Source organism: Oncorhynchus mykiss, chromosome 4 (genome assembly GCF_057628025.1).
Source record: "Oncorhynchus mykiss isolate SJ-2025 chromosome 4, ASM5762802v1, whole genome shotgun sequence".
NCBI lineage: Eukaryota > Metazoa > Chordata > Actinopteri > Salmoniformes > Salmonidae > Oncorhynchus > Oncorhynchus mykiss.
The window spans coordinates 23,909,243-23,928,711 of NC_143025.1; the positions used below are offsets into that span (position 1 = coordinate 23,909,243).

Here is a 19,469-nt window from a genome sequence, read left to right on the forward strand (position 1 = left end):
TCAGTTGCTTACTGCAAGAGTAAAATGTGCTTTTATAAGCCCATTGCACAACAATTGTAAATGCAATTGCATGTTAAACAGTTTTGGTGCACAATTAAAAAGAGCTAGGCATACTATTTTTATTTCTCAACTCGTAGCCTAATTGAAGCTCACCTCCCATTCAACATTCAAGTGCAGGCAAAAGGCTATCAGCATGTCACCACCACGCTACAATGTGAGCTGGAGGCAGGATGCATTTTGAAATCCATTGTTTGAAATCTGAATGTTTAACTTCATATAATGAGGCATGTCTTACTTTGCTTCAAAGTAGCCTATAGGCAAAATCCGACCATGGAAACGACTTCATAGGCGGCGCGTGAGTTTCAAGTTTGGGCAAGCTTACAATTTATACTACCATTTCAACCGATCTGTCTGCATAAGAACTGTTCGTCGGGAGCTTCATGAAATGTGTTTCCATGTCCGAGCAGCCACACAAGCCTAAGATCACCATGTGTAATGCCAAGTGTCGGCTGGAGTTGTGTAAAGCTTGTCGCCATTGGACTCTGGAGCAGTGATGAATCATGCTTCACCATCAGGCAGTCCTCCGGTCGAATCTGGGTTTGGCGGATGCCAGTAGAACGCTACCTACCCCGATGCATAGTGTCAGTGAAGTGTGGTGGAGGAGGAATAATGGTCTGGGGCTGTTTTTCATGGTTCGGGCTAGGCCCCTTAGTTCCAGTGAAAGGAAATCTTAAAGCAACAGCATACAATTGTTTTATTTATTTCACCTTTATTTAACCAGGTAGGCTAGTTGAGAACAAGTTCTCATTTGCAACTGCGAACTGGCCAAGATAAAGCATAGCAGTGTGAACAGACAACACAGAGTTACACATGGAGTAAACAATTAACAAGTCAATAACACAGTAGAAAAAAAGAGAGTCTATATACATTGTGTGCAAAAGGCATGAGGAGGTATGCGAATAATTACAATTTTGCAGATTAACACTGGAGTGATAAATGATCAGATGGTCATGTACAGGTAGAGATATTGGTGTGCAAAAGAGCAGAAAAGTAAATAAATAAATAACAGTATGGGGATGAGGTAGGTCAAATTGGGTGGGCTATTTACCGATAAGACTATGTACAGCTGCAGCGATCGGTTAGCTGCTCAGATAGCAGATGTTTGAAGTTGGTGAGGGAGATAAAAGTCATTCTAGATGATTCTGTGCTTCCAACTTTGTGGCAACAGTTTGGGGAAGGCCCTTTCCTGCTTCAGCATGACAATACCCCTGTGCACAAAGCAAGGTCCATACAGAAATGGAAGCCTTTCCAGAAGAGTGGAGGCTGATATAGCAGCAAAAGGGGGAACAACTCCATATTAATGCACATGATTTTGTATTGAGATATCCAAGCAGCAGGTGTCCACATACTTTTGGTCATGTAGCATATTTTAGATGCTTTTCACTGACCGCCTCAAGTCAATAATCAGCCAGGCCTATTTCCACACTCTCCTCCCCCACCCAAAAAAAGCTAATGATCCTCGATTCCTCTGGCTAAATCATGATTTCTGGTGAAGTATTTAGAGTGATTTAATTTATTTCTGTATAGACAGGAGTAGTTATACAGTTGAAGTGGGAAGTTTACATACACTTAGGTTGGAGTCATTAAAACTAGTTTTTCAACAACTCCACAAATTTGTTAACAAACTATAGTTTTGGCAAGTCGGTTAGGACATCTACTTTGTGCATGACACAAGTAGTTTTTCCAACAATTGTTTACAGACGATTATTTCACTGTATCACAATTCCAGTGAGTCAGAAGTTTACATACACTAAATTGATTGTGTCTTAACTTTTTATTGCCCAAACTGTCTTCTGTGTGGGTGTGTTGCCCTCTGATTAGGGTCAAGGGGTGAATGTTGAATTAAAAAATGGAACATCTGGTCTCTTGAAACATGCTGTGTCATGATTACAGTGTACATTCCAATGTACAGTGAGTCATAACACCATTGCTGAGCTGTAACAATCTCTTGGTTAAAAAGAGTCCAGAACTCCATGCCAGATTTTGCACACAACACCCGGTTACAATGTGGGCGTCCTAAATAATCTACAAATGCAAGTCATTCTAATTCAGCGGTAGCTACCGTTTGGAAACGAGGTCACTCCTGTTAGAATAAAGTAACTGAAGTTGCTGAATAGTTCATAAAGGCTTTCTACCACGATAGATTTATCGACTTACCAAGGACACCACATGGAAAAACACACCACCAGTGCTAAGGTGCTCCTCAACCATGCTACGATTTTGTATCTTCACACGGGGAATTTAGTAAACCGAAGCCGTCTCAAGAAACAATGTCCGTCTTCACCTAGCGAAGAGGTAAGACTGACCATTGGACTCTGTCATAACTGACTGGCTAGCTGAAGTAAGATGTTTAAGAAAATAGTGCAACATTGGTCAGTTAGCTGGAGTGTAGTCATTAATCCCCATGGTCCAAAAACGGACAAATTCAGGTAGGTCCCATTCCCTCCCGTTTAAGAAACGTTTTTCAACAGAATTGGCAGAATGAATACACCCCTGGCTAGACGTTAACTAGTTAGCTTGAAAAACCATAGCCTCGACGTTAAATAGCTAACTATATTGAACAAAAATAAACTTCAAATATTTTAATGAGTTATATTTCATATAAGGAAATCAGTCCATTTGAAATAAATAAATTGGGCCCTAATATATGGATTTCACATGACTTGGAATACAGATAGAAATCTGTTGGTCACAGATAATTTTCTGATCCAGGCCCCTACCTTTTTTTTTAAAGGTATCTGGGCCAGGATTCACCTGATAATGAGATTCAAGAATGCATGATACATTTGAGGACAAGGACTTGTCGTGTGTAGGTTCTAAAAGGCCAGCCTTTATTTAGCATTAACAACCATAACTGTCATTGAAGCTGTGCACCACCTGACTCTCATAAGTGTAACTAAGACTCTCCCTGCACCATTTCATAGTTATTGTATAACATGCTATAGCTCTGGCCACACATTTTCATGCTGTTCAAATCACCCATTGTGCCCAGCAGTGTACAAAATAATCAAATACTTTCCATATTACATCTTTCAAAGTAATGTTAGATAATTTAGCATCTTTGCATGATCTGTAGGTGTCCATGAAAGCCCTACCCAGTTACAAGTGTTTATAGCAACCCTATTAGCACTGCTATTAATTTAGTCCCCTCAAACATTTTTTTGCATTACAGATTCAAGACTGTGTTCGAGCCACTCTTAATGAGTGGTGTGCCACCATACCACCAACAACTTCACCAACGGTGAGACATCACTCCGTCCACACACTCACTATTCAATACCACATAGTTGTATTTCCCATGCATATTTTATTACACACGTGGCTACATAACAGCTTTTCACCAACATCCAAACAGTATCAAGTGTCCATAATCCCTGTTTACCAAGTTCCCATAGTGACCAAGTGTCTACAGTACCTGCTAACATTTTACATCATCTAGCAGGGATGGATCCATAATGAAAAACAATTGTGTAACCATTGGTTCCCTTTCAGTCAGTCAAGTTTGGTACAACATACTATGGGGAGTCACACTCTTGCGACTAGAGTTAAAGGATCTACAATCACACCTGACAAGGTCAATGAAATCCTGTCTCGCTGGAAGCACCGCCTTCCACAGGTGATAACAATAATGTATATAAATCCTGGATTGCTGATGTTATGTATTGGCCATTGAGAGGCTTTGAAGCACTGGTTGGCCATATTGGCACTCCCCAGTTGGAGTAGTCCTCCATAGGAATGAACAGAATTCTATAGTATTTCAATTAAATGTTTCAAGGACCAAATAACATGCATTTTTTGTTGTAGTGGGGCCAGTAACATTAGTACTCTTTTATATACACTGCTCAAAAAAATAAAGGGAACACTTAAACAACACAATGTAACTCCAAGTCAATCACACTTCTGTGACATCAAACTGTCCACTTAGGAAGCAACACTGATTGACAATAAATTTCACATGCTGTTGTGCAATTGGAATAGACAACAGGTGGAAATTATAGGCAATTAGCAAGACATCCCCCAATAAAGGAGTGGTTCTGCAGGTGGGGACCACAGACCACTTCTCAGTTCCTTTGCCTCCTGGCTGATGTTTTGGTCACTTTTGAATGCTGGCAGTGCTTTCACTCTAGTGGTAGCATGAGACGGAGTCTACAACCCACACAAGTGGCTCAGGTAGTGCAGCTCATCCAGGATGGCACATCAATGCGAGCTGTGGCAAGAAGGTTTGCTGTGTCTGTCAGCGTAGTGTCCAGAGCATGGAGGCGCTACCAGGAGACAGGCCAGTACATCAGGAGACGGGGAGGAGGCCGTAGGAGGGCAACAACCCAGCAGCAGGACCGCTACCTCCGCCTTTGTGCAAGGAGGAGCACTGCCAGAGCCCTGCAAAATGACCTCCAGCACGCCACATGTGCATGTCTGCTCAAACGGTCAGAAACAGACTCCATGAGGGTGGTATGAGGGCCCGATGTCCACAGGTGGGGGTTGTGCTTACAGCCCAACACCGTGCAGGACGTTTTTCATTCGCCAGAGAACACCAAGATTGGCAAATCTGGTGGGTTGGTTAGTCATGGTGTGGGGTGGCATTTCTTTGGGAGGCCGCACAGTCCTCCATGTGCTCGCCAGAGGTAGCCTGACTGCCATTAGGTACCGAGATGAGATCCTCAGACCCCTTGTGAGACCATATGCTGGTGCGGTTAGCCCTGGGTTCCTCCTAATGCAAGACAATGCTAGACCTCATGTGGCTGGAGTGTCAGCAGTTCCTGCAAGAGGAAGGCATTGATGCTATGGACTGGCCCGCCCGTTCCCCAGAACTGAATCCAATTGAGCACATCTGGGACATGTCTCGCTCCATCCACCAACGCCACATTACACCACAGACTGTCCAGGAGTTGTCGGATGCTTTAGACCAGGTCTGGGAGGAGATCCCTCAGGAGACCATCCGCCACCTTATCAGGAGCATGTCCAGACGTTGTTGGGAGGTCATACAGGCACGTGGAGGCCACACACACTACTGAGCCTGATTTTGACTTGTTTTAAGGACATTACATCAAAGTTGGATCAGCCTGTAGTGTGGTTTTCCACTTTAATTTTGAGTGTGACTCCAAATCCAGAGCTCCATGGGTTGCTAAATATGATTTTCATTGATCATTTTTGTGATTTTGTTGTCAGCACATTCAACTATGTAAAGAAAAGTATTTAATAAGAATATTTCACTCATTCAGATCTAGGATGTGTTATTTTAGTGTTCCCTTTATATTTTTGAGCAGTGTACAGTGCCTTGCGAAAGTATTCGGCCCCCTTGAACTTTGCGACCTTTTGCCACATTTCAGGCTTCAAACATAAAGATATAAAACTGTATTTTTTTGTGAAGAATCAGCAACAAGTGGGACACAATCGTGAAGTGGAACGACATTTATTGGATATTTCAAACTTTTTTAACAAATCAAAAACTGAAAAATTGGGCGTGCAAAATTATTCAGCCCCTTTACTTTCAGTGCAGCAAACTCTCTCCAGAAGTTCAGTGAGGATCTCTGAATGATCCAATGTTGACCTAAATGACTAATGATGATAAATACAATGCACCTGTGCGTAATCAAGTCTCCGTATAAATGCATCTGCACTGTGATAGTCTCAGAGGTCCGTTAAAAGCGCAGAGAGCATCATGAAGAACAAGGAACACACCAGGCAGGTCCGAGATACTGTTGTGAAGAAGTTTAAAGCCGGATTTGGATACAAAAAGATTTCCCAAGCTTTAAACATCCCAAGGAGCACTGTGCAAGCGATAATATTGAAATGGAAGGAGTATCAGACCACTGCAAATCTACCAAGACCTGGCCGTCCCTCTAAACTTTCAGCTCATACAAGGAGAAGACTGATCAGAGATGCAGCCAAGAGGCCCATGATCACTCTGGATGAACTGCAGAGATCTACAGCTGAGGTTGGAGACTCTGTCCATAGGACAACAATCAGTCAGTCGTATATTGCACAAATCTGGCCTTTATGGAAGAGTGGCAAGAAAGCCATTTCTTAAAGATATCCATAAAAAGTGTTGTTTAAAGTTTGCCACAAGCCCCTTGGAGACACACCAAACATGTGGAAGAAGGTGCTCTGGTCAGATGAAGCCAAAATTGAACTTTTTGGCAACAATGCAAAACGTTATGTTTGGCGTAAAAGCAACACAGCTGAACACACCATCCCCACTGTCAAACATGGTGGTGGCAGCATCATGGTTTGGGCCTGCTTTTCTTCAGCAGGGACAGGGAAGATGGTTAAAATTGATGGGAAGATGGATGGAGCCAAATACAGGACCATTCTGGAAGAAAAGCTGATGGAGTCTGCAAAAGACCTGAGACTGGGACAGAGATTTGTCTTCCAACAAGATAATGATCCAAAACATAAAGCAAAATCTACAATGGAATGGTTCAAAAATAAACATATCCAGGTGTTAGAATGGCCAAGTCAAAGTCCAGACCTGAATCCAATCGAGAATCTGTGGAAAGAACTGAAAACTGCTTTTCACAAATGTTCTCCATCCAACCTCACTGAGCTCGAGCTGTTTTGCAAGGAGGAATGGGAAAAAATGTCAGTCTCTCGATGTGCAAAACTGATAGAGACATACCCCAAGCGACTTACAGCTGTAATCGCAGCAAAAGGTGGCGCTACAAAGTATTAACTTAAGGGGGCTGAATAATTTTGCACGCCCAATTTTTCAGTTTTTGATTTATTAAAAAAGTTTGAAATATCCAATAAATGTCGTTCCACTTCATGATTGTGTCCCACTTGTTGTTGATTCTTCACAAAAAAATACAGTTTTATATCTTTATGTTTGAAGCCTGAAATGTGGCAAAAGGTCGCAAAGTTCAAGGGGGCCGAATACTTTCGCAAGGCACTGTATATACACACACACACACTGAACAAAAATATAAACGCAACATGCGTGTTGGTCCCATGTTTCATGAGCTGAAATAAAAGATCCCATAAATGTTCCATAGGCAAAAAAATCTTATTTCTCAAATGTTGTGCCCAAATTTGTTTACATCCCTGTTAGTGAGCATTTCTCCTTTGCCAAGATAATCCATCCATCCACCTGACAGGTGTGGCATATCAAGAAGTGGATTAAACAGGTGTACCTTGTGCTAGCGACAATAAAAGGCTACTTTCTAAAATGTGCAGTTTTGTCACACAGCACAATGCCACAGATGTCTCAAGTAGAGGGAGCGTGCAATTGGCATGCGGACTACAGGAATGTCCACCATAACTATTGCCAGAGAATTGAATGTTTGGCAATTCTCTGGCAATACGTCCAACCGGCCTCAGAACCTCAGACCACGTGTAACCACGTCAGCCCAGGATCTCCAAATCTGGCTTCTTTAACTGCGGGATCGTCTGAGACAGCCACCTGGACAGCTGATGAAACTGAGTATTTCGGTCAGTAATAAAGTCCCTTTTGTGCGGGAAAACTCATTCTGATTGGCTGGGCCTGGCTCCCGAGTGGGTGGGCCTATGCCCTACAAGGCCCAACCATGGCTGCACTCTAGCTAGCCCAGTTGTGTGAAATCCGTAGATAAGGGCTTAATGAATTTATTGACTGATTTCCCTATGAACTGTAATTTTGTAAAATTGTTGGTCGTTGTCTTACGTTTGTTCTTTGTGTATACTTTTTTTTGTTTCGATCATGTATATTGAAATTAAGGTGTCTAATAGAATAAACATGTAAAAAAAAAAAATAGACATTAATAAAAGCATTTTTATAGCTTTCTTTAAATGACAATGGGGAGGAGTACCAAAATGGACTCGCGATGGCTTCAGTACAGCGCACCCTGTTAGTCACATCACCGGGTGATAAGGCTCAGATTCATTCCTTAAATTATTCTGCTCTTCACCTCGGTGTGAACAGGAATGATATGCGCTACTAAAACAAACAATTAGAACATGAGACTTTTACATTGCGCTAACAAAACGTGCTCACCCCCTGGACATTGTGTGCTGAGGTTTGTATGGTTCTCATACATTTCCTAATCCCATACAATTAGTTCTTCAAGTTAGTTGTATTGTATGACTTGGCTCGGTGCATGCTTAGGCTGCCCTCACTCAAATCCGTTCATGTGCGAGATAAGGAGACCGCTGTCACTGTTCCCTTACTCGTTTGTGGCACAGGTTCTCTTGACAATCGTGGAGCATTCTTTAGGGAGCTTGGTGTTTCCCTAAAGCGATGCATAGCGTGCTAGCCAGTTAAGCTAGTAACTTCTAGCTATTCCGCCTTCCTAGCGGTGTTTGGGTAGAATTGCTTGGGTAGCTCTGGTCTAGCATTACGTCGCTTGGTTAGTCTAAATGGGCCGTGCTGCAATCGGAGGCTAGCTAGCTTAGACTAAAAGCCTCATGGCTAATGTCGGCTAGCATGCATAACTTCCGGCAAATTAAGCTTACTAGCTTTCCTCCGGCGTTAAGGCAATCCCATTCCTAGAGTGGAGGAAGCGGGGCTTGCGGGCACCTTCAATGATGAAGCTGCCTCCGAGCACTGGGCATGGGTAACCCCTGGAGTGAGGGGCCTTCTCACGGGTCTGCGCAACCGGTGAACCCCTAAACAAAAACATTACGATGATGTCAGTCAGTGCCCCCACGTTTGGTTACGGCCAAACGTGGGGGCACCGGGCTTCATCCAGGCTATAGTCTCACGGAAGCACAATTTAGTTTGGAATTTTGTCCATGTTTAAAGCTCCTCTGTTACCCCACATTCCATGGTGTTCACAGGGCTCAAGGGGTATACCATTTCTCCCCATAGTGAGTAATAAGTTGGCTTTGTCCACAAGGGGGCTGGAAAATTGCAAATAGCGCTTTTCTAACCCCGGAGAGGTTGTCCGGTTTTCAGTTCTGCTTGGCCCAGTTTAGGTTGGGGCGCACAGTACTTTTTCACCAATTTCTGCGCCTACTGAGGTTGATGGCTTCTATGATAGTGGTCATTCCCCTGGGACTATTGTTGTGACTGTTCCAGTGCTGGTTGCTAGCCATGAGCTTGGATACATATCGCCACCTAAACCTCTCGATTCATGTGTCCTTGACTTGCCTTCAGGGCACTGGCCCAGTGGCGGGATCGCTGGCTACTGTCACAAGGGTTTTTCATTGTCCGGGTGTTCTGCAATATGGTCACGACAGACGTGTGTCCCCCCCCCCCCCAAGGGTGGGGCGAGCTGTGCGAGGGTTACTCAATTCGGGGAGTATGGACGGTGTCAGAGTGCCTGGCATATTAGTTACCTGGAACTTATGACACTGTACATAGCGCTCTGGCGCTGCTTCCCTCGTTTGTCGGGCCGGCATGTGCTGGTCAGAGCCATCATGATGACGGTGGCATCCATCAGAAGGCGTGGGACACACGGTCCCTCCCCGCCTCACCTAGGCTCACACCCTGTTGCTGTGTGGCTCAATTGGTAGAGAATGGCGCATCAAACACTAGGGTGGTGGGTTCTATTCCCATTGGAGACAAGTATGAAAATGTATGCACGTGCTACTGTAAGTTTCTCTGGATAAATTACTGAAATAGAACATGTGGAGCAGTTTGCATTTGCTCTTCGAGTGATTCATGTTCCCGGTTGCCTCAACTCTGGGGGGTGCCCCCCTGGATAGCAGAAGTGGAGACTGCCAGATATGGGAGATTATGCAATGCCGACACAGGTCTTTACGCCTAACTCAAACGCGCATTGTCGTTTATTTTTCTTGATGAGAGAACAGAGTGCACCATTGGGCACTGATGCTCTGGCGTACCAGTGGCTTCGGACCCTCTAAGTGTTTCCACCAGTGGTTCTGATTCAACCCATGTTGGAGAGGGTGCGCCAGGAGAGCTTATCATTGATTCTTGTGGCTCCACTTTGGCCCAAGCAGCCTTGGTTCGCGGAGATCATTCACCTTTTTAGGCGGGGACCTGTGGCCACTCCCGTTGCACGGGGACCTGTTGTGCCAGGTGCACAGGCAGGTTTGGCGTGGAACGATTTGGTTATTTTCTGCCTGGCCCCTGAGTGGGCTAATCTGATGGCTAGAGGTTTACCTCCCGAATGTTCAAATAAAATGTTATTTGTCACATACACATGGTTAGCAGATGTTAATGCGAGTGTAGCGAAATGCTTGTGCTTCTAGTTCCGACAATGCAGTAATAACCAACGAGTAATCTAGCTAACAATTCCAAAACTACTACCTTATACGCACAAGTGTAAAGGAATAAAGAATATGTACATAAAGATATATGAATGAGTGATGGTACAGAGCGGCATAGGCAAGATGCAGTAGATGGTATCGAGTACATTATATATTATATGAGATGAGTATGTAAACAAAGTGGCGTAGTTTTTAAAATGGCTAGTGATACATGTATTACATAAAGATGCAGTAGATGATATAGAGTACAGTGTATACATATGAGATAAATAATGTAGGGTATGTAAACATTATATTAAGTAGCATTGTTTAAAGTGGCTAGTGATATATTTTACATCAATTCCCATTATTAAAGTGGCTGGAGTTGAGTCAGTGTGTTGGCAGCAGCCACTCAATGTTAGTGGTGGCTGTTTAACAGTCTGATGGCCTTGAGATAGAAGTTGTTTTTCAGTCTCTCAGTCCCAGCTTTGATGCACCTGTACTGACCTCGCCTTTTGGATTATAGTGGGGTGAACAGGCAGTGGCTCGGGTGGTTGTTGTCCTTGATGATCTTTATGGCCTTCCTGTGACATCGGGTGGTGTAGGTGTCCTGGAGGGCAGGTAGTTTGCCCCCGGTGATGCGTTGTGCAGACCTCACTACCCTCTGGAGAGCCTTACGGTTGTGGGCGGAGCAGTTGTCGTACCAGGCGGTGATACAGCCCGCCAGGATGCTCTCGATTGTGCGTCTGTAGAAGTTTGTGAGTGCTTTTGGTGACAAGCCAAATTTCTTCAGCCTCCTGAGGTTGAAGAGGCGCTGCTGCGCCTTCTTCACGATGCTGTCTGTGTGGGTGGACCAATCCTGACTTCAGTTTAAAGATTAGTGGCACCGTATTGTCCTCAAAGTGGGCAAAAAAGTTATTTAGTCTGCCTGGGAGCAAGGCATCCTGGTCCGTGACTGGGCTGGTTTTCTTTTTGTAATCCGTGATTGACTGTAGACCCTGCCGCATACCTCTTGTGTCTGAGCCGTTGAATTGCGATTCTACTTTGTCTCTATACTGACGCTTAGCTTGTTTGATTGCCTTGCTGAGGGAATAGTTACACTGTTTGTATTCGGTCATGTTTCCGGTCACCTTGCCCTGATTAAAAGCAGTGGTTCGCGCTTTCAGTTTCACGCGAATGCTGCCATCAATCCACGGTTTCTGGTTTGGGAATGTTTTAATCGTTGCTATGGGAACGACATCTTCAACGCACGTTCTAATGAACTCACTCACAGAATCAGCGTATTCGTCAATGTTGTTGTTTGACGCAATGCGAAACATATCCCAGTCCACGTGATGGAAGCAGTCTTGGAGCGTGGAATCAGATTGGTCGGACCAGCGTTGAACAGACCTCAGCGTGGGAGCTTCTTGTTTTAGCTTCTGTCTGTAGGCAGGGAGCAACAAAATGGAGTCGTGGTCAGCTTTTCCGAAAGGAGGGCGGGGGAGGGCCTTATATGCATTGCGGAAGTTAGAATAGCAATGATCCAAGGTTTTACCAGCCCTGGTTGCGCAATCGATATACTGATACAATTTAGGGAGTCTTGTTTTCAGATTAGCCTTGTTAAAATCCCCAGCTACAATGAATGCAGCCTCAGGGTGTGTGGATTCCAGTTTGCAAAGAGTCAAATAAAGTTCGTTCAGAGCCATCGATGTGTCTGCTTGGGAGGGAATATATACGGCTGTGATTATAATCGAAGAGAATTCCCTTGGTAGACATTTGATTGTGAGGAATTCTAAATCAGGTGAACAGAAGGACTTGAGTTCCTGTATGTTGTTGTGGCCACACCACGTCACGTTAACCATAAAGCATACGCCCCCGCCCCTCTTACCAGAAAGATGTTTGTTTCTGTCGGCGTGATGTGTGGAGAAACCAGCTGGCTGCACCGACTCCAATAGCGTCTCTCGAGTGAGCCATGTTTCCGTGAAGCAAAGAACGTTACAGTCCCTGATGTGCCTCTGGAATGCTACCCTTGCTCGGATTTCATCAGCCTTGTCAAGAGACTGGACATTGGCGAGTAGTATGCTAGGGAGTGGCGCGCGATGTGCCAGTCTCCAGAGCCTGACCAGAAGACCGCTTCGTTTGCCTCTTTTACGACGTCATTGTTTTGGGTCGCAGGCTGGGATGTCCTGGGTGGAAGGCAGAACACAGGATCTGCTCCGGGACAGTTATATTCTTGGTCGTACTGATGGTGAGTTGACACTGCTCTTATATTCAGTAGTTCTTCTCGACTGTAATGAAACCTAAGATGACCTGGGGTACCAATGTAAGAAATAACACATAAAAAAACAAACTGCATAGTTTCTTAGGAACGCGAAGCGAGGCGGCCATCTCTGTCGGCGCCGGAAGTTATTGCTACCATTCAGTCCACAAGTGCACTTCCACATGAGGACCTTATGCATTTGTCGCAAGTGTTTGAGCTCTGTTGATAAGATGGAGTGCTGGTTCCTTTTCAGTGCTCTGAGGTACATCCATATGTTCCTAAAGGAGCTATTCGAGCAGGGACAGGCTTTCTCTACTTTAAAAGTGTACGTGATCGCTATGTGGGTGTGTCGTGTGGGAATTGACGGAGCCACACCGGGGACGTTGTGCAGTTCCTGAAAGGTGTACACAGTCTCTAAACCTATTGCGCCCACATGGGACTTGGTGCTGGTTTTTGGGGCACTGTGTGTCCCATTTTGAGTCTCTGGAGTTGGTGGCACTTAAGATCCTTCTACAAAACCTCCCTACTCATGACTTTGGCCTAGGCTAAATATGTTGGAGACCAACCACGTGTAATCAGTACACCCTTCCTGTACTTCGTTTGCCCCGGGCGACTAAGGTGACATTGTTTCCAAATGCGGCCTGGAAATGTCCTACAGGTCCTTAGCTTTGAGCGATTTCCCTTTTCATCTCCTCCTTTTTGCTCTGAAGAGCAACAAAGGTTATATGGCCTGTGTCCGGTGTGAGCTTTATGCACATGCACTGAATGGTTATGGTTGGTTATGTGACCAGCTTTTTGTCTGTTTTGCTAATCTAGCTCATGTCAGGACACTCTTTTAAGGAGCGCATCTCCCACTGGATTGTAGAGGATACAGTGCCTTGCGAAAGTATTCGGCCCCCTTGAACTTTGCGACCTTTTGCCACATTTCAGGCTTCAAACATAAAGATATAAAACTGTATTTTTTTGTGAAGAATCAACAACAAGTGGGACACAATCATGAAGTGGAACAACATTTATTGGATATTTCAAACTTTTTTTAACAAATCAAAAACTGAAAAATTGGGCGTGCAAAATTATTCAGCCCCTTTACTTTCAGTGCAGCAAACTCTCTCCAGAAGTTCAGTGAGGATCTCTGAAGGATCCAATGTTGACCTAAATGACTAATGATGATAAATACAATCCACCTGTGTGTAATCAAGTCTCCGTATAAATGCACCTGCACTGTGATAGTCTCAGAGGTCCGTTAAAAGCGCAGAGAGCATCATGAAGAACAAGGAACACACCAGGCAGGTCCGAGATACTGTTGTGAAGAAGTTTAAAACCGGATTTGGATACAAAAAGATTTCCCAAGCTTTAAACATCCCAAGGAGCACTGTGCAAGCGATAATATTGAAATGGAAGGAGTATCAGACCACTGCAAATCTACCAAGACCTGGCCGTCCCTCTAAACTTTCAGCTCATACAAGGAGAAGACTGATCAGAGATGCAGCCAAGAGGCCCATGATCACTCTGGATGAACTGCAGAGATTGGCTGCAGGTTGGAGACTCTGTCCATAGGACAACAATCAGTCGTATATTGCACAAATCTGGCCTTTATGGAAGAGTGGCAAGAAAGCCATTTCTTAAAGATATCCATAAAAAGTGTTGTTTAAAGTTTGCCACAAGCCACCTGGGAGACACACCAAACATGTGGAAGAAGGTGCTCTGGTCAGATGAAACCAAAATTGAACTTTTTGGCAACAATGCAAAACGTTATGTTTGGCGTAAAAGCAACACAGCTGAACACACCATCCCCACTGTCAAACATGGTGGTGGCAGCATCATGGTTTGGGCCTGCTTTTCTTCAGCAGGGACAGGGAAGATGGTTAAAATTGATGGGAAGATGGATGGAGCCAAATACAGGACCATTCTGGAAGAAAACCTGATGGAGTCTGCAAAAGACCTGAGACTGGGACGGAGATTTGTCTTCCAACAAGACAATGATCCAAAACATAAAGCAAAATCTACAATGGAATGGTTCAAAAATAAACATATCCAGGTGTTAGAATGGCCAAGTCAAAGTCCAGACCTGAATCCAATCGAGAATCTGTGGAAAGAACTGAAAACTGCTGTTCACAAATGCTCTCCATCCAACCTCACTGAGCTTGAGCTGTTTTGCAAGGAGGAATGGGAAAAAATGTCAGTCTCTCGATGTGCAAAACTGATAGAGACATACCCCAAGTGACTTACAGCTGTAATCGCAGCAAAAGGTGGCGCTACAAAGTATTAACTTAAGGGGGCTGAATAATTTTGCACGCCCAATTTTTCAGTTTTTGATTTGTTAAAAAAGTTTGAAATATCCAATAAATGTCGTTCCACTTCATGATTGTGTCCCACTTGTTGTTGATTCTTCACAAAAAAATACAGTTTTATATCTTTATGTTTGAAGCCTGAAATGTGGCAAAAGGTCGCAAAGTTCAAGGGGGCCGAATACTTTCGCAAGGCACTGTATCTCCCTGGCACATTGCAGCAAGTGTCCCCTAGCAGTGTACTTGCTACCCCACCAGGGGTCTGGCAGTGGCTTGGCTGTTGTTTAAAGGATTGACTGTAGGAGATATTTGTGCTGCGGACAGTTGGGCATCGCCACACTTTTTTTATTTTCTTGAGCTTTTATCGTTAGTCACTGCTCTCAGTGTATCCCACAGTGTGCTTACGGACAGGGGAAAGTCACTAGGTGTTTGCAATACCCAGACTGACGCATCTGGCTGGGTCAGGTCTGGGTGCTCTGCCATGGGCCACTTCATTCAGCTTGGGCAGTGACCGTAGTTTGTTGTACCGAAGTTGACTGACTGAAAGGGAGCGTAACGTTATGACTATAACAACTGATCCCTGAAGGAGGGAAACAAGGCACAACACCTGTTTTCATCCATATCGGGCGAACTGTTTCGATTTTTACAGTACGTTGTGTACATAGTGCGTTGCTTTTAACTTTCTCTCTCATCATTATTCACGATTCATTCATGATAATCTGTAATGGTAGCATCTTTGTTAATGTAGAACTGTTTAGAAACATTCTTATTTACAATGAAAGTGAATCCAAAATGACACTACATTATTTAACATTCATTTAAATTGGGCACAAAATAATCTGAAACACAACCAAAACAAACTGCAAATGCATCCAAGTTTGTAGAGTCACAAGCTTGATGTAGTCATTGCGAGCTAGAAATTAGACCAAATACTAAACTTTTGACTACTTTCAATGCGCATAAGTGAATTTGTCGCAATACTTTTGATAAAATGTGGGGACTGTGCCAAAGGTGCTGTAATTTCCAAACAGTTTACCCGATATGTGGCGTAAACATCCAAAACAACAGGAAAAAAGTCACTGTCCCAATACTTTTGGAGCTTACAGTAGTCCCAATGTTACGATACTACTATGCAATTCCGTTCTTCTGCTGGGAAAACAAAATAGCTGCACGTTGATTGACCGCAATGAATTTATCAGACTGATGAAAGGGAACTGTCATAGTAATCATTCATGCAAAGTTGGCTGTGAAAGGTTCTACATGTGCTTCTGTTGTGAAGTTTGAGTGGCTTTGCCCTGTTGCTTTTCTGCTGGGGTCAGCTAATCTGCTTCCACACGCTCAGTGAGTACAGCGGGGGGTCTTACATACACAAAGTCAAAGCTTATGTTCCCTGCAATGAAATCCCACAAGTTTGTGAAATCAAAAGCATGTGTTTGTATTTGGACAAAGTTAAGACAATATTGATGTTGCTTTTTTTCTTTGTATTTTTAAGCTAGTCTTCTTCTTTAACACGTTTGTTGTACATTTAGGACCTACCAGACACCATTGACTGCTCCATCCCTCAAGCTACAGAAGCAATCACACCTGAAGAAAGGGAGGAGCTGAAGGTCTCTGGTGAGTTACTGGTATTCTATGACAGGGGGTTCTCAGTGGCACATGGGCCCCACTTTTTTTTACATAATTATTATTATTTTTTTTTTTAATGGCCAAGGGATCCCTGGAGTAAGTTCAGAGGGTGTAATACAATGCAATTATTAGTCTAAAATGTTATATTCTTAACCCTGGGCAGCATGGGCCTGGGAGACATACAGGGATATTGGTATCTACAGTACTCCATTATTATTATTATTATTATATATATATATATATATATTTATTCTCTCTGCCTCATAGCAAAATGTGAAGAATTGCAGGATATTAGCTTCAACAACCAAAAAATCTCTCTGCTCCTTGACTATCTGTAGAATTGAAGGAAATGTGCTTGAACACTCCCAAATGTTCTCTCCGTGCCAAGAAATGGGTTTTTAAAATGTTCCTTCCCAGGGATGGAGACTTGTTTCGTTGGGCCATGTATTGCCAAAGTCACTGAACTCTTTGTATGCTATTTTTATCTCACTCGAGTTGTGTTCTGTTTATGAGGGGGGGTCCCTTATGAATTTGCTATCAGAAAGGGGTCCCTGGCCTGAAAGTTTAGGAACCCCTGCTTTGATACCATAGTTTGGTGTGGCATTGGCATAAGGAATTATGAGCCCAGTGTGTGAATTTCATGACAAAAATACCATTCCTGGTGCCTTACCGATTGTTTGCGTTTTTATTAACATGTCCATATTCTTGCTTTACAGTGAAACTATTTATTTGCGAGGCAGACCTCTCTTCAATCAAAGATGCAGTCGATAAGTGTGAGTATTACATTTACAAAACAGCAAAGGACCACTGACTCTGTGACTGTACGGAAAAGTCATTTGGCACAGGCGTGGTCAGGTCTAAAGACAACCGTCAAATAACAATGCAACAGACTTTAGTATCGGTGAAGTGCTTTTGTTGGCATGCCAACTCCTTTCCTTACCTCAATTTGTTGTATTTGACAGATGAAATCCGTACAGGCAGAAGCTATCACATCTGTTTGGGATATTACAACAACAAAGATGTTGATCACTTCAAAAAACAAACTTTTTTTCCCCGACATTATTGAATGTGCGGTAGAACACCAGAATATGTACTGAGCTGTGTGTATATTTTTTACCACGCTCCTGGAAGCTCCTCTTCTCTGTTTCATCTAAGTAAAACAAAGGCACTGTTTCCCCTTTTACAGATTTCAGCTTTAAGAAGTACGCACTCTGTATACTAGTTTCATGCTCATAAGACTGTTTGTGACAGCTTGTCAGGCCTTGGCTGTGTCCCAGCTGGACTCGGTGATCATTGCACCCCCTGTTCTGCCTGAGGGGGAGAGCCAGACCCTGGAGAACCTGCAGCCTGCCTGGACGGAGCTGGAGGGCTTGGTGCAGAGCCACAAGATCGCTGCCATCGGAACCTCCGACCTGGACAAGGAGCTCCTGGAGCAGCTCTACAGCTGGGCCCAGGTGAGTGGTGATGCTGACGAGACCATCAGATTGTTGTAGGTTAGCGTTGGTGTATTTGGGGTTTTGAATTGTTTTATTTTCTCCTGGTCTAGGTGAAACCCAGTAGTAACCAGGTGAATCTGGCCTCCTGCTGTGTGATGCCCCCTGACCTGACTGCTTTTGCAAAGGAGTTTGACATTCAGCTACTGACTCATAATGACCCAAAAGGTGAAGATTGTGATCATTTCAATTTGTAATCTTTTCACTGTATAATCAGATAATACATGTTAAGGAAAGGCTGTGTGTGCTCTGAGGGGCACTGAATTAACACATTGTATTTTCCTGTAGAACTGATTACTGCTGCCAGCTTCCAGGAGGCAGTGCAGGAGAGCACTCAGGACCTGAAGGTAGCAGACTGGAGGTTGGAGTGGGTTTTGCGTTACTCCATCATTGTCAAAAGCAGGGGGATCATCAAAGCAAAAGGCTACCTTGTTCACTCAAAGAGAAACAACTTGTAGCATGTCCTCTGAAAATCTGTTATTCAGATGTTACTCATGTCCAATGCATTTTAGACGGGTATATAGGTAGCTAAACCTTTAACAAACACGGCTAAAAAACTGAATTGGAACCACAGAAATAATTCAATTGTTTAGATGGATCACCTTGTTTTAGTACAATGTTAGAATTATTGCAAAGCAGTTTAAAGGTTAAACAGCCTCTAACCCACTACGGAAATGTCCCATGATATTTTTACATTATGTTGAGGTGAGTACTTTGGATCGGTTGTTAAAGCCACAGAGCGAGAGATGTAAAGTCCTAGTGCGCTCTGATGTGTATGAACAGCTCCTTCTGTTTTCTACTGTATAATACTGGCACCCTGTATAGTGGGGACAAGAGCCTAATTCCAATAGATTTCTGACGAGTGAAAAAAATGTATGGTTAGTTCATGAACTTCTCTTGATTTAGTGTACAGTAGTGATTTGATTTTTAGAAACAACTTTATGGATGTTAGTGTTGTCTTGGCAAGTCTTTGTATATTCATATATTTTTTTTTAAGCCCATTGCTACTGACCGGGTATACCAGGATATGATTTGTCCTATACCCCTAACTGCTCATACTTATTAGAAAATGTGTCCCTATCTAAGTGGTAATATGAGAAATATCCCCAAATGAGGTTGACGTTCATAGTAGGCTTGACACCTTTATTGTGTACGTGATAGTACTGGAATATTCCAGATTGGCATGGAAAATGAATTCTAAGCTCTGAAGTGTCTGGGTGGATGTCTCATTTATTAATCATGGCATTTCTTCCAGGCAGGGTCCACAATCCTAAGAAGTTTGAGTTCTCTATTGTACTGTAATAATTAATATATTTAATGTTACCATTTTCTGTATTGTTCTATTGGGTTTATTAAATGATTAAACACTTTTGAAGTGTTTTGTGTTCATTGGAAGAGATGGGTGCACATGATCACTATCCATTTCTTTCAGATCACATAAAAACAGGGGGGAGTATCTATGAACTAAATCCTCCTCGAATGATACACTTTACTAGACTAAAGTCTCATTGGAGTACTGTGATCCGCACAAATGTGTTTATGTTCCTTAGCATGCATCGCAATTCGATTGGTCGGGTTTTGATCGAAGAAGCTAGATGGTGGTTGGAAGAGCTTGCTTGTTTGAAATGGAACCGCTTTGCG

At 43.4% G+C, this 19,469-nt stretch overlaps 1 protein-coding gene across 1 annotated transcript; it reads left to right on the forward strand.

Annotated features, from left to right (window-relative positions):
• Window positions 1-34: 34 nt before the first annotated feature.
• LOC110521555 (glutamate--cysteine ligase regulatory subunit) lies at window positions 35-19,198 on the forward strand. Its single transcript, XM_021599172.3, has 7 exons — window positions 35-2,355; window positions 3,233-3,301; window positions 16,239-16,323; window positions 17,052-17,108; window positions 17,587-17,789; window positions 17,882-17,996; window positions 18,117-19,198. Exons 1-7 carry the CDS (start codon window positions 2,230-2,232, stop codon window positions 18,284-18,286), a joined length of 825 nt encoding a protein of 274 aa, XP_021454847.2. The 5' UTR covers window positions 35-2,229; the 3' UTR covers window positions 18,287-19,198.
• The last annotated feature ends 271 nt before the right edge of the window (window positions 19,199-19,469 follow it).